The 15,285-nt window shown below is 44.6% G+C and overlaps 1 protein-coding gene across 2 annotated transcripts in view; it reads left to right on the plus strand.

Moving 5' to 3' along the window:
- LOC105558695 (puratrophin-1-like) overlaps positions 1–15,285 on the plus strand; it is a 131,757-nt gene that overhangs the window by 62,194 nt on the left and 54,278 nt on the right. For both annotated transcript variants that reach the window (XM_012006523.1, XM_012006524.1), the window contains exon 7: positions 8,926–9,051. In XM_012006523.1, coding sequence (XP_011861913.1) covers positions 8,926–9,051 — 126 coding nt within the window. The remainder of the gene's footprint in view (positions 1–8,925; positions 9,052–15,285) is intronic.

A 15,285-nucleotide genomic window follows, 5' to 3' on the forward strand; every position in this document is an offset into this window, starting at 1 on the left:
GTTCTCGCGCGCGCGCGCGCGCTTAGAGCTGTCTAATCCATTATGTTCTTATTATCAATGATAATTGCCATCCTATGTGCAAGCGATTGATTTAGAAAATCGGTAAGGCAAACTATGACACTTTAAAAGTCGTCGCTCGTCTCTCCTTATCCTCGATTGTCATCTCCGGTGATTTCTTTCCCTACTCTCTGCCCTGTGTATCGGATCATCGTGCCGAGTCTCGTTTGTAGTCCCATCTTTTCTTTTTTTCCGCGACGAGGAGGCTGAGAGAGACCGTGGTAAGAGCAGCCTTTGGCGGTGCGATTATTCATTGAGACGTTGATTGCGCGTATGGCATACATGTACATACCCGGTCCTACCATCGATACCTTCGGTCACTAGCCGTCCAGACGAATTTCGACTCTTACCTTTTAAATCGACATCAGTCCTTAAACCGCGATCGCACGGGGCGATCGCGCAGCGTGCGCTACGTTCCTTACGGTCTCTGATAAAGTCTCGAATAACTCATGAATATTAAGTATTTCAATTTGTCTCCCCGGATGACCAACGATCGACGTGTGGAACGCGCTCTATTAATCACCGGCTCGCGATTTATACGTGGCGATATTACGCCCGCGACGCTTAGAATTAAGTCCCGGGCGTATCAATCTCCGGACAGACCAAAGATATCATATTCGTTGGTGCGTGCGCGCGGCTATCCCCGCCTCAGATTTTATTCACGATCGGCACCCGGCACCGATAAATCTCATCTCACGATGTTCCCACATCTCGTCTCGCCGTTGACTGATAGCGCGCTGTCAAGTTCGCGTTCAACTTGACAGCACGCGCTTGCGCGGCATCGGGGAATTCGATTCGACGAGCGATCCGATCTTCCGAGTTCCTCGAGGATTGACTCGGAGTTACGATGCAGGTCGCAAGAAAATGATTAACCGTTGCCGTTCATTGATATACGGCGGACATGTGTGACGTGGCAACTATCGTCGTGAAATTATTACATTGTTCTTTTAAAACATGGCTCGATATTTTAAGCGGGCTGACACAAACCCAACGGAATAATCGCATTTCATAACGTTCGTAGCATTTTTTTTATGCTTCCGTCATTTCGATAGATTATTATTGGAGATGGTGGAAATTCTTTTTAATTTCTACGTTCGTATGAAAGAGAAATAGCTCTCTCGAATTTTTCCACTGTGACACTGTCAGTGTGTGGCGAGCGTGGCGCAGAGAAGTGCGCGCTGCTTAGCAAACAAATGAACGAGAAGATCCGAGTTCAAATCCACCCATGGATGCCGCTGGTTTTTTCGGACGCTACCTCTCTTTCTCTCTCTCTCCCTCTCTCTCGGGGAGAAGTGGCAACTACCGAGAGTATCCTGCCACACATATCCCTGTCGTCCGAAAAGGGGGTTGGCGAGAGGCTAACAACCCCTCACCGTAAAAATTCACTGTTGCAAACACACATAATGAGCCACAGATGGAGGCAATTCGTTGTGAAGGCCAGGGCCCACTTGGGGCTGCAGAGCCGGTTATGATGATGACGACACTATTAATACAATAACTTTTTCATATCTTTCAATACGGATTACGTATTACGCGTACGTTAAAATCCTAATCGCACCGCTGGAGTAAGATATAATATATTTCATCTCTTTTTCCCCTCATTCGTCAATCGCAATATTCGTTGCAGTGACGTGATATCTAAATTACTGCGTCAATCAAAATTGATCATATCGATAACCGTCCACGCGCATTTTATGTACGTTACGGTTCAATTGACAGGACATACGTCGCGCGCGAAACGGAAATCAAACTTTGAACGATAGCGAATTGCGGATTCTCGCGTGGGCGACCCGCACCGGCGATCGACCGCGTCGGGCCATTAATCCTGGCCGGGTTCGCGGCGTACAGATCGGAGAAACAAACCGCGTGTCCCATAGTGAGATGGTATCAACGTCAAAGCGCGAAAAATGGCCGAACGAATAAATCGCGCGTCGAACCTCACACTGCACAGTCCCTCTCGAACGGCGCCTCGCTCCTCTCGATTGTTCTCCATTGGCAATCAATCCTTCCCGGCTCCACGGGACGCCACGATATTATAAAGTTCTTCTCTGATCAATTTTCTGGGGAACATTTTAGCTACATCGCGGCTTTATTGTAGTCGAGTTTATTAGCGCCTCGTGATTCGCATGAGTTTGCTAAACTGGCTGCCAAAAAACGTTTGATCGTGCATAATTAATATTTAATTATATAACATAAATTAAATCTATTTTATACATTGAGGAAAGTCCCCTATGATGAGAGAGGCTCCTAATATGAGACAGTGGGGTTTCTGCTGAATTAATAGGCACCTTCTGCTGGCTCCAGCGTTAATTTACGCCCTTGGAGTGAAACCTGTTTAGTGGAAAATTCATTACTGGGTTAATAATCTTACACGCTGATTTCAGTCAGAAGCTTGAACTGGTATCTGTCGTGAACAGTTAGGCATTCTGAACCTTCGCGGGTTAATTGATTGTGTATACACCTAACACTTTCAGGTGTGCGGCTTAAAATTAGGTGTTAATTTTGCTCGTTAGATCGCGGTCGAGAGGCATCTCGTCGAATATTCGTGGCGCATTCAGCGGGAATAGGCGTGCGTCACGTGGACGAAGATAAATTGCGGAGCTACTCGTCGAGGGTGAAACTTTCAATTAATCGCGCTTTGAATGCCGGCGACGAGTCTCTCTGTCGACAAATCGGCGACCGCGCCATTCGCTTTTTAATCAGTCCTCGGGTATCTCGAAAATTCAAACTAACCATACGTCGAACTCGACGATTCGATGAATCCATTCTTCGAATTGTTAAATCGTTGGGCTTCTCGTAAGAAGGTTGCACGCCCATTTCGCGCATCGGCAACTCGTGCGAATGTCTGCCGGGTGCAGTCTATGCGTGTCTCTATTCGCTGCCGAAGCAACGTCAGTTTACGATCGTCTCGAGGATTCGCTAAAATCAGGATGCGCCAATCGCGTGCATTAAGTGCGACGTGTTAATTCGTAACGCATACGATCGGCCGTAAGAAAGTGGCATGCGAACCGGCGCGGATAGTTCTGTCATCGCGAATAAAAATTCGGGTCTCGGCAGCCCTCCGAGCTAAGCGATCGTGTTCCTGGTTCGTCGTCCTCTTTCCTTTCGTTCGCCGACGCGCCGTGCCGCCGCGCGAATCTGGGACGATAAAACGAGGCTCGCGTCCCGAAACTCAAACGAGGCGGTGTCGTAAAACGCAGGTTTCAGGAAGGTACGTCGTTACCGCGACGAAGGTCTTCATCGCGAGGTGAGAGGAAGCGCGGAGAATCGTGCGCGTCTCGCTTCGGTATCCGCCTGAATAAAAGCACCTCTGCTCGCAAAAACTCGGGATACTTTCGATCGAATTAGCTCTCGCGTGCACGGTTTACTTTCGCGTGTACGCCCAGGTAATTAAGCGGGATACGGAGATACTTATGACTATTCGACGCGATAACAATATCCTTTTTATTGATGCACGAGAAAATAAAACACGTGACGGATAGCACTGTACTTATACCTAATTCACCGGAGACTTGGGTGCTTCACGTTCTAATAATCGGTGTTTGATGAAAATTTCTTAAACTTTAAATTGTTGCTTCCAGAGAGAATAGTCATTAGCACTCTCGAGTTACAACAAAATAATAGGTATCTTTAAGTAATCGTACAAAGTACCACCGTTGCTTTGCACTGTTTATTCAATTACTGGGCGTTGCGTCAAACTTATCCTCGGGGTATTTGTCACGCGATAATTTGCTTCCATTGATAATCCCCTCCAATTTGGAGAACGTAAAGCGATGTAAATGTGTCCTCCTATTTGATATACAGCGCCTAAATTTTCCAAGCACGGTTCTACAGCCAAACAATCGCTATCGAGATACGCCTTTTCGTGCGCCAAGCGACGATTTATCCGAAAGGCTATTCAACCTATTCAACTCTCTCGTGCATATATTGTGGACCAGGTGGTCGAACGCGTCACCCACTCCCACGTGCTTGCGGTCCGCGTCATTCTTTCCTCCAAACGTACACGGTATCAGTAATTGGCCGGCGTTGTAGCCGGCGGAGTCATAACGACACCATCGCGGCCCGGGGTATCGAATCGAACACGCCGCGTTTTCCATAAGCGATAAGCGATCGCGCGGGTCCACGCGCGCGTGAGAAGATGCGCCGCAGATGCGGAAGCGCTGCTCGGTAGAGAGCCGCGCGCCACGACGGAACCTAAATACCTATCGCCCGTTAGGCGTGCACGCTCGTGCGCGCGTTTGCACGCTTTGGCGTGTGGAGGTGAGATAAAACGCACGCGGTCCACGTCGAGGTCGCGACGCGTGAGATCGCTGCATGCTGCGGCGAGGGAGAGAGAAGGTGGTGGTGATGATGGAGGAGGAGGAGGAGGCGACTCGGTGCAACGTTCGTTTGCACGCTCGCACCTGACTCACCTTACCACGCTCACGCACACGTATACACGCTACACGCGCGCACACGTGTTTACGGTATTTGATCGTCGTTCACTTAGCACGGCCCAGTGACCCGTATAACCTAAGGTCTGCTTATGATCGAAGAGATTTCCGTGTATCTTTCCCTTAACGGGACGACACGAGAGCCGGCGTTGCATCTTACGAGGATCGTTTCGGTAGTAATAGTCGAGTGGCGTATCGGCTTCATTAATGATATTCAAATCGATGCAAGTGACTTTTTTAGTGCGCCAGTGTGACTTTTTTCCACTTTGCGCCGACAACTCTCCACAGTCGACATCGGGACACCGCGCTCGCCGCAGGACGGGAATTAGCATCAACTCTGTGGCAAAAGGCCTTACAGTTCTCGCAATACTTTCCACTCGCGGTGAATATTTATAATCGCACGAGTTTGTAGAACCTTTTGAAAGTTCATTTCGTACGGACACGTTGCTTCCATTTCGGATTCTGCATCGTGTGTTTTTATTTCGGCCGAGCCACGTTGTTAGAGACGCCGCGAGTGTAATAAACCAGAAAAGCTGACAAAATTGCCCACGATTATATCTATCGCCGACAGGATCAAGCGAGGATCGAGGGAGAAGGGAGGGAAAATGTATGATGATAACGAGATGCTCATCGTACGTCTCGCTTCTTATGATCTCGCGGTTCTTACGATTTCTCTCCGGAATGTGCGACGTCGAGAGCGATCGCCTTCGCTAATGTCGATGAGTGCAGCTCCGGCGCGATGATTTACAACGTTAATATTGCAACGAGCGCGGGATGCACGTCACTCTGGCACGCATGGCTTAGTTTTTACTTCCCACGTCTGTGCGCCGCTCGATAACCCGATACTTTCGATCGGCGCGACACGAGATGTCTTCTCGCGCTCGGGGGAGAGGATCCGAAAAATTCGTAATTGGGTTGAGCGTCACGCTCCGGTCGCGTCGCGCATGAAATATTCGTACGCCCGCTTTAAATACCGGCGGCACTTAATGAATATAATTCCCGGATGATGATATATTATAATCTTTTTATGACCGGCGCGGAGTGTGTACATTAGTTAGCGCGTGATTTAACTTTCATTTCCCACGTTTGCCTCCCCGACCGATCGATAACTCAACGTTCGCAGTCAAGAAGTTGCAAAAACGTCCGGTGCTCGTCTCGACGTATCTGCATTTAGTGAAAAAAGAAGTCGGCCTTTCTGTGCCGCAATTATTCTTTTTCGCAAGTGATTTACCACGGTCGAGCAGCCATTCTTTCCCGCGCGATTTATTTCTTTCTTTCAATGAAACTACACTGCCTTCGATTGCGTAATATCGCTTTGATCAGAGAAAACTGTTTATTAGAAAACAGGGGCGCGACGTTTATTTCATATCTCTTTCGCATCCTTGCGATATCGTCGCGTGCGTTCGGCGAAATGAAACGCTCGCGCGTACGAGTTGGCCACCGCACGAGACATAAATACCATTTTCTAATCTGCACAATGCCACATCGCGCGTATCCGTTTTTCGCATATTTACCTAGAAATCGCGGCGGCGTGTGCGTGATTCTCGGGCGCGATCTATGCGTGAGATAAATCGTACACGATCCGAAGGCGATACGCGAAATTCGCTGCCCGCTCCCACATTACCATCCCGCAGACAAGCGGTTTGCACACTCCAAGGATCCGCATGTTGTACGGAGCCCGTATGCACGACATTCGATCGGCGGCTCACCTAACGCGGCCCAGTGACCCAAATAAGCCCACGGTTTGCTTATGATCGAAGCGGTTTCCGTTTCTCCTCGGGGCCCGACCATGCTCCTCCGAGAGGTCCACCTTCCTCTTCGCACAGTCCCCCTCTTCCTCGCTTCTGACGCCCCTGTGTGCACAGCCTCTGTCGCGTATCTGCAAACGTCGTCGACGAGCATCCCGACGTTCATCTTCATTTCATCTCGGACGCGATCTCGCGTGCCGCGGATAAGGTGTCAGTTCTTTTCAGCTGTGAACAACTGGCTGCACTAGTTCAGAGTTTATCTTCTTGCTTCTACATTGGAAAGAGAAAGATAAGCTCTCAACTGGCGCAGCAAGTCCAACTGGAAAGAACAGACCTAACATATCGGAATGAGGTGTCGTTTCAGTTCCTCGCGAGAAACATTCTAAGCCGGCGAAAATCGGCGATAATTAATTTTTGAATGACGTTTGAAAATTGATAGTTTTCTCGTCGGGCAAAGCTTAATATATTTTGCAACGTCGGTGTTTCCTTGGCCATTGTTAATTGCCGCTGGCGACATTGAAGAATTCTTATTAGCTTAATAGATTTTAGTTTAAATCTAGACGCGCGACAGATCAATGCTCCCTTTTTGCTCTTCCCTCTCTCTTTTTCACTCAATGTTTTCCCGGCCAGCATCGTCCACTTTCCTTCGCGGTGCGTTCTCCGGCGGCTGCCGTTAATTATCCCCGCGTATTTTTCGCTTGCTCGTGCGTCGCGGTGGGACGATTAGCCATTTATCACGCGCGACGCGCACGTAGAGGCGATCTAATTATCAGCAGGATCTTCGACGTGCGCGTCGTCGTCGTAAATTCCCTTCAAGAAACGCGCGTTGGTCTACGACGGCATGCGCGTGACAGGTGAAACGACCGCGACAGATATTGCGACCGTGACATCGAGCCAGAGATCGTATATGAGTCAGATTATGCAGATGAGGCTAATCCTCGCTTAGGAAAAAGCACGGCGAAATCGATAAATAGAATTGAATTGATCTTGATCGCGATTTTTTTTTATGAATCGACATTTTATTCTGCGTAACGGAGAGTAACAATAATAAAATTGACATCTGTTATACAGAATATCATGATGCAGCTAATCTTACGTTGCTGCAAATTGCTGTTGTCACTTTTGATAATCGGCTTCATTGTTTTATAACCATCTCTTTCCGTTCACGCGAAGGTCCACTTGTGAGTCGATCATATTACAGAAAAGTGTCTGCGATATATTTTAAGGGGATGCTGGAGTGATTCTGCACTTTTGCACCTTTCTAACCTAAAAACTGTCAGTTCGCGGAAACATTTGTTTAATATACAAATTAAATGGCTTACGTGTACAGATCGGAAGCAGCTCGCTATTCCGGCCAAATGAAAGAACAATATGGCATCATTGAAACTAAGTTTGTAAGTCTAATAAGAAATAATAGTGATCAACACATAATACAGTACATGTAGTGTGTGTGTTGCTCACTATTATTTTTTATTAGACTTACAAACTTAGTTTCAGTGATGTCATATTGTTCTTTAATTTAGCCGGAATAGCAAGCTGCTTTCGATCATCTGTACACGTGCCGTTCAATTTGTGGATTACACAAATCTTTCCACGAAACAGACAATTTTAAGTGCAAAAGGTGCGAAAATGCAGAACCCTTAAAGGGATGCTGGAGTGGTTTGATTTACCGACAGAGTCGCATACAGTTTTTGGGGGTTTGTAAATCTTACCTCAAGGTACGTAACCTCAATATGTCACATTATAGATACAAACCAAAATAATTATGTAGCATTTATGTACAAACTAATAACAGACCAGAGTGTAGAATGCATAGTAGAACATTTTCATATAAAAAACATTGAGGTTTGAAGTCTAATTCGTATCGCATTATGTATTACAAATATTGCAATACATAATGCGATACGAATTAGACTTCAAACTTCAATGTTTTTTATATGAAAATGTTCTACTATGCATTCTACACTCTGGTCTGGTATTAGTTTGTACATAAATGCAAATAATAAGATTTACAAACGCAAAAACGGTATCTGACTCTGTCGGTAAATCAAACCACTCCAGCATCCCCTTAATATATTTCGGAGATATTGGATTTGTTACGCATTCCGCAAACTTTTTCGTAACTGTCCAACGGCAGAAATGTACACTGTTCAAATCATTGTACGGACGATTAATAACTTGACCAGAGCGCGCATTAAGTCGTCATAAGTCATAAACAATAATTCCCCAAGCGATACGTCTATCGTTTGTTTGAAAGTTCTGGAGCATGACGGCAAATGTGGCAATAGCGAGCGAGAGCACGCGTTTGACATAGACCGATCGTTATCAAAGAATCATTCCTGTCGTACGATTGTTCGATTGCATCATAATGAAGACCGTGCGATTGCGTAACGAGAAATATCGCGAGCACCGGTAGGGATCTTCTTGCAGGAGAATTATGTAAGACGTGACTCTAATCGAGAGTCGTCGATCTGCGAGCACAACATTGTCTCGTTACATCAATTGCGCGAATTGATAATCGAAATGGAGCGAAACTCGACGTATTCCCGTTATTTCGTTTGAAGGAAGAAAGCGCTTTGAAACCACTTTTAATTAACTAAATTGCTTATGATAATCGCCGATCCTCAGTTATCTATCGGTGACACTTTCGCAACCTAAATTAATGTATTTGGTTCTTTAAATTGCAGATACTATCGTGGCTGTGCAAGAAAGGCGAGGATATCCTATCGAAGCACGCGCAGCACACAGCGACGAACTTGGCGTCGGCGCGTCTTCACGAGCGAGAATTCGAGAAGTTTTACTTCACGTCCATGGTAAGTAACGTTGATTGTCCCATAGCAGTTAATGGAATCGAAAGGAGAGTCCCAAGAGGGAATCAAGTCGCTCTCCTAAGAGAAGATTTCACTTTTTTCGCGACCCATTGAGCCGCCCGTCACGCTTCGATGCGAAAGAAATTCCGTCGCGGGGGACTCGAAAGGTGGCTGCAATAAGCGCGAGATAATAAAAGATTCCTTTGTGACAGGCGGACTGTTACAAAGACGCCTGCCAAGTGTGCGCACTTCCTCCTTTTTTTTTATTTATCTGCCAGCGAAATGAAGAAATAACGCGAAAGGAGTCGTGACGACGCCGAAAAAGACGGAGGCGAAAATGATTATTTCTCTCGCACCTGTAGACTTAATATGGTCAGAAAGCGCGTTCTTGAAATACGCGAAGAAGAGAATGGCGTGAAATAATGAAGATATTCAGTGTGGCTGTACACTCGTTTCCGCGGGGAATGTTTGCGATTTATCTTCGGCCGGTTCGTTCATGGAAGTCGCATATACTTTTCAAGATGCTGCTTTTTGTCTAGTCATTCGTTTATCATGATTTCTCGGAGGATTTACGAGATATGTATAGCGTCAGCATAAGATTAAAGATGGACATTTATAAAATAAGGTCAGTATGATTTTTAACAAGTAACAAAGCTATGTGATTTTGCTCCGGAGATTTATTCGTACTGTTTTATAGTGTATAAATTGTCTGATATACATACATACAAATTCATCCTTAGAAAAAAGCAGCGTGAATATGTTTAGTTGAACATGTGTATGTAATTTGTGAGAAAACTATCACAATTGAACTTTTTTATATGCTTTGCCTATGAATTTAATATTGTTTTATTGTTTCGAATGATAAAGTAAAAAGGTGAGAAAAACTAAGGATCAGCAATTATCATAAGCAACTTAGTTAACTTTCCAAATTAAGTTAGTGGCACATATCACACATTCCACACGTAAGCCATTAACAGAAACAGACTTCAATCAACCCCTCAGAATACAAAAATATATGTCAAATATATTTTGATAAAGTGTAAAGGTTTGTTGTATTTTAATTTGACATTTGTTTTAACTAAAAAACCATTTTCAATATGTATGTTTCTGAAATCGATAAATATTAAGCCCGTTGGAAATTTACCTCAAATAATAATTTTTAATAACTGTAATTGCAAGTATAAAATGCAACAGTTTACTATATTATCTACTAAACTACAAATCCTAAAATCATCTTCCACTCAGCCGGTAACAGATTTCTTTTCGTATTTGCTCTGTACCTCTAATATTAAACGTGCATTAATTAATTGCCTTTTGGATATTTTGAAACAATATGTCAATTATATGAAATAGTTTAAGATTAGTAGCAGTTCTCAATAAATCGGTAAAATATTCGATCGTTAGACGAATGATCTATGATCGGTAAGTCGATCGGCTAATCTCGTGGCGCCGTCTGCTGGGCGTCTTTTCAACGTTTCGCAAACCGATACAAATCTTCATGACCGACCGAGCACGGCGCGTAAAGTACAATAATAGCGCGGTTGTAAGTGCACTATGATAGCGATAATTATTTTCCTCTTGACACCTGCTGCCTTGTTAATTGGCGAGCTCTCGCCGGCATTATATAATGGGTTGATTTGAGTGTGGCCATTAACTTAACGTGGCGGAGGCCGCCGCTTCTCTAAATAAGTTCCGCAATTAGAGTCGTACACTACCCGGTAAGATGGATGATGGAGAGTCGATTAACATTCTATACAGCGAGTGAAACTTGAATACCCGCTACTAAGTGCGTACCGATGTCTTTTCTTATCAGTTGATGGCGCAGCAGCATATTAGCGGATTTCTCGCTTCCGTCCCCTAACAACGGATATTGATAGCACTTGTTGCGATCTTGGCCCTTGAATCGACGGTTTTCCGGTGATTTCTCGAAACTTTCACAAGCGATATTGCGTGGTCTCGTAAACATCTTTATTTGTTCTTCGTCGAAGATCGGCTAGAGTAGATTTAATCAATTAAATTGACTAATTTTGTTCTATCATATATTAATTCTTATTGTCTCGCGATCATAATTTTGTTTAGAGATAACGCAAAGTGAAAGTATAAGCTCAGCGTCGAGAGCAATCGCGTCGCATGTAGGTGCGCAAATATTCGCGAGATAAAAAGGAGGCTACGATCCGGCAGCTCGCGCGGTTCCATAAGCTCCATAATTAAACGCGATTACGTGAAATTCGGTATAGCAATTAAACGAGTCGAACGATCGTAAATGTTACGCTATCGACGTTACGCGACGAGTCACAACTTAGTGCGATAATAACACGTTGGCCCTCGGCCGGTCCGTGTCGTGGAAAATTTATTGCGAAAGAAATCGGCGTTCCGCGGACGTTTTTTTTTCCTTTTCGTGAAAGACTAAACTTTCTCTCGACGGCGGTGGCGAAGTATTACGCGTAGCGCAGACAGTTTCAGAGCGCAATAAAGGTCCGTCGATGATCCGACGGACAGTTGTTACTTAATTAATCAGCCTCACAGCGATGCGAAACGTCGGGCGAGCGATCAGCGAGATATAAAGGCCGGCCGGCCGGCCGACGGCGCAACGGCGTCGGTTATGCGTGGACGTTAATTAATCACGTTGCACCCACTTCAATTATCCGTTTCAGGATGCGCGCCCGAGCGCGCGGGTCATTATCCAAAAACGTAGCCATCTCTCGTGCCCTCCCCCTTTTCCTCCTTTCTTTCTTTTACCTCTTACGCGGCCCAATAACCCCCATTGCTACCCACACGCTGTCATAATTGTCACCGATTATTGCCGCGACGGTCGAAAAGCGCATTATTTGGGTCATCTTGACGGAACTGGAACAGAATTATTGGCGATTTATTATTGAACGATCCGCGCGCGTCTCGGTCCTGCACGACGAGCGGGCGTGTATATGGAGCATCGGGTAATTACACGACACTGTTTAATCCCGGGTGCGTCCATTGAAGCCGCCGATTATTTATATTAAAATGGCGATGAAAATTGCGCCCGTCTGACTATTTCGGCAAGACGTCGCTGTACCGTGTCTTTGGGAACCGATTACTCCTGGTGGTGACCGATTTTACGTTACATTACGAAACTATATCGAGAGACGTATTTCGCAACAGCGAGACCGTTGCCGGTCTTTTTCCACGAGTATTTTACATGCGTATTGCGCGAATATCGGCGGCTGCGGACAATGCAATTGCTGATAAGAACGGAAAATTTATGACGGACCTTGGGTGAGGTAAGCAACGAAAAATAGAGCCACGTTCAAAGTACAAAGCGTTGCTAACACGACGTTGGTGGAACAGGATAGTGTCGAGGGACTGCCAGGGAGGAGTAATCGGAACAATGTACACGATCGTTCTCGTAACCCAATTACATGGCGCGCCGCCGGCGGAAAAGGCGAGGAAGTCACGCCAGGAATACGAACGAGCCATTATGTCGGCACCCATAATGCTGACGATCGCGGCTCGTGAAATCACGGCCGATTCTGCATCTCGAAAAGAAATTCCATCGAGTTTAGAAACCCGTCACTTCGCGAATCGCGGCGTGATCGCGCGCGATTGTTGCGATCGTGTGCCTCGCCGAACACCCGACAACGGGTGTAACGTACTCCGAGGAATTTGGTAACGTTCGATCGATCGATCGTGAAAGTGGCAAGAGTCGTGCGACCGAAATGCAATTCAATGCAAAACGGAATTCCACTCGCGACGCTAAATGCTCGATTAACTTTACCGACTATAGAACGCGCATTGAGAAAAGAATTAAGATACTGAAGCATGTTGAAAAATATCCGGAGCGAACTGTTCGCATAACAGTTATTTAAATGTCAAATAATTTCATATTTATGAATAGGATGCAATTTTGCAATCGCATAATGTGGAATCAAATCTTCTACGATCAATCCGTTAAATTACGAGCATGCTCTTATGTATATTCTGTAATCGTTGTAAAACAACGCTATAATGCTTTAACAATGATGCGAATCATCTGTCCTTTTACGTATCTCCAATAATATTGTATAATATAATTCCGAGGTTCTGGTAACGATCGGTCGATCGTGAAAGTGGCAAGAGTCGTGCGACCGAAATGCAATTCAATGCAAAACGGAATCCCACTCGCGACGCTAAATGCTCGATTAACTTTACCGACTCTAGAACTCGCATTGAGAATAGAATTAAGATACTGAAGCATATTGAAAAATGTCCGGAGCGAACTGTTCGGGTAACAGTTATTTAAATGCCGAATAATTTTATATTTATGAGTAGGATGCAATTTTGCAATCGCATAATATGGAAGCAAATCTTATAAGATTAATTCGTTAATTTACGAGCATGCTCTTATGTATATTCTGTAATAATTGTAAAACAACGTTATAATGTTTTAACAATGATGTGAATCACCTCCTTTGACGTATCTCCAATAATATAATATAATTCCGAGGAGTTTGGTAATGATCGATCGATCGTGAAAGTGGCAAGAGTCGTGCGACCGAAATGCAATTCAATGCAAAACTGAATCCCACTCGCGACGCTAAATGCTCGATTAACTTTACCGACTCTAGAGTGATGCGAATCAACAATCCTTTTACGTATCTACACTCCAATACAATAACTGCATTAACATCTACGCATGAGAGGTACTCGCGGAACGGCTACAATGTTACATCCGGCCAACGTGCTTTTCGATACCACCGGCGTTGAGCGCGTGTCATGAATCGCGATCGGGAAACCGTTTCAAAATCCAATTGCAAAAGCGCGAATCGGCACAAGGCGGTTATGCTTGTTAGCTCGCCGTACTTTTCTTACCCGATGCGCAACTTTCCATCATAATCGGTCGTCACGCGATAATCAAGGCGACGATGTGCTGACCGCTATCTGATGTGCCGCATAGTCGGAACATCCTTTTCGCAATACTTAAAGTTTTTACAAAAATTCAGGTCGCAATTATTGAGCTACTTAATTTACAGCTGACCTCGGTTGGGACCTCAGCTGGCCAACACGATACTTGAATTGTTAAATGAGCTAAACAATGAAATCTTACACGGAAAAAAAAGATTTGCTATGACAACCAAAAACCCTGCTAGTCTAGCAAATTTACCGCCGTAATATACGGACAGCCAGTTTGCTATGTTGCAGTAATCAAATCGCAAAGCTGCATAGGATTAGTAATTATATCTAATAAAATTTGATGTTACAGCACGGTAGATTTGTTAGTGGAGCAAAGATGATTCTTTACTACAACCAATGGAAAAGATAGCTTGGTACATATAACTAATTTTTTTGCTGTTACATAAAAGAAAATTAGGTGTATTAATAAATCCTATTATAGCAAAATTATTAGTTACGCCAACAATTAAAATTAGGTAAAGCAACAATGCTCATTAAAACATTTGAAATATTTACTCTGCAATTATTATTTATTGTACATTGTACGACATATGTACATTTTATAACGCTTATTCTACTGTGTATATTAATACACACATATAACACACGTTTTGATATTAACTTACACACGTGTATATTTTGTTTGACACAGTTACACTGGACTCTTAACCGTAGACACGAGTCCTGCGTCGACACGACGATATAGTTCTGACTTCTGACTAACAACATATATAATAATCTCAATCAAAGTACGCGTAAACTTACGACTCGCAGGACCGACCGGCGCGTGTCCCTTCTCGAAGGCGAGTCAGGCGAGTGTCGCGAGTCCTGCGTCGACACGTCGACGATCGTTAAAACAATTGTGGCTCACATTTACTGCGCGTGATTGCCAAAAAAGGCCCGTATTCACATAGTCCATTTTTATTTCAGGATCGTTTTCAATAATATATTAATATGCTAATACGGCTTTGTGATTCTTTACATCTTAAGGCTCCTGGTCCCTGAGCCGAGAACTCCGCGATGACGGTGGCGACATAGTCGCTAGCGGTAGGAATAAGAACCCTATCCTGTCGCCGGCTGAAGTATTAGGCGTGAAAACTGACAGATTGACAACACAATTTATTCTTGCGTGGATTTTCGTAATTATTTCTTTTACGCTAGTTCTGTTACGTGTGACCTATTCGTGAAACCCCCAAAAAGCTCCGAAAACTAAGATTAGCGAGGAATTCTAATCGTAGAAAGACATTTTCCACTCCTTTCGGCAGTGTCAAATCATGTGTTTTCTTGCATAATTTGACTAACTTTGACGTTTACTGTAGAGTTGTTTATTAA

The sequence above is a fragment of the Vollenhovia emeryi genome, unplaced genomic scaffold, assembly GCF_000949405.1.
Source record: "Vollenhovia emeryi isolate VEMERY1.0 unplaced genomic scaffold, V.emery_V1.0 DF939319.1, whole genome shotgun sequence".
Lineage (NCBI taxonomy): Eukaryota > Metazoa > Arthropoda > Insecta > Hymenoptera > Formicidae > Vollenhovia > Vollenhovia emeryi.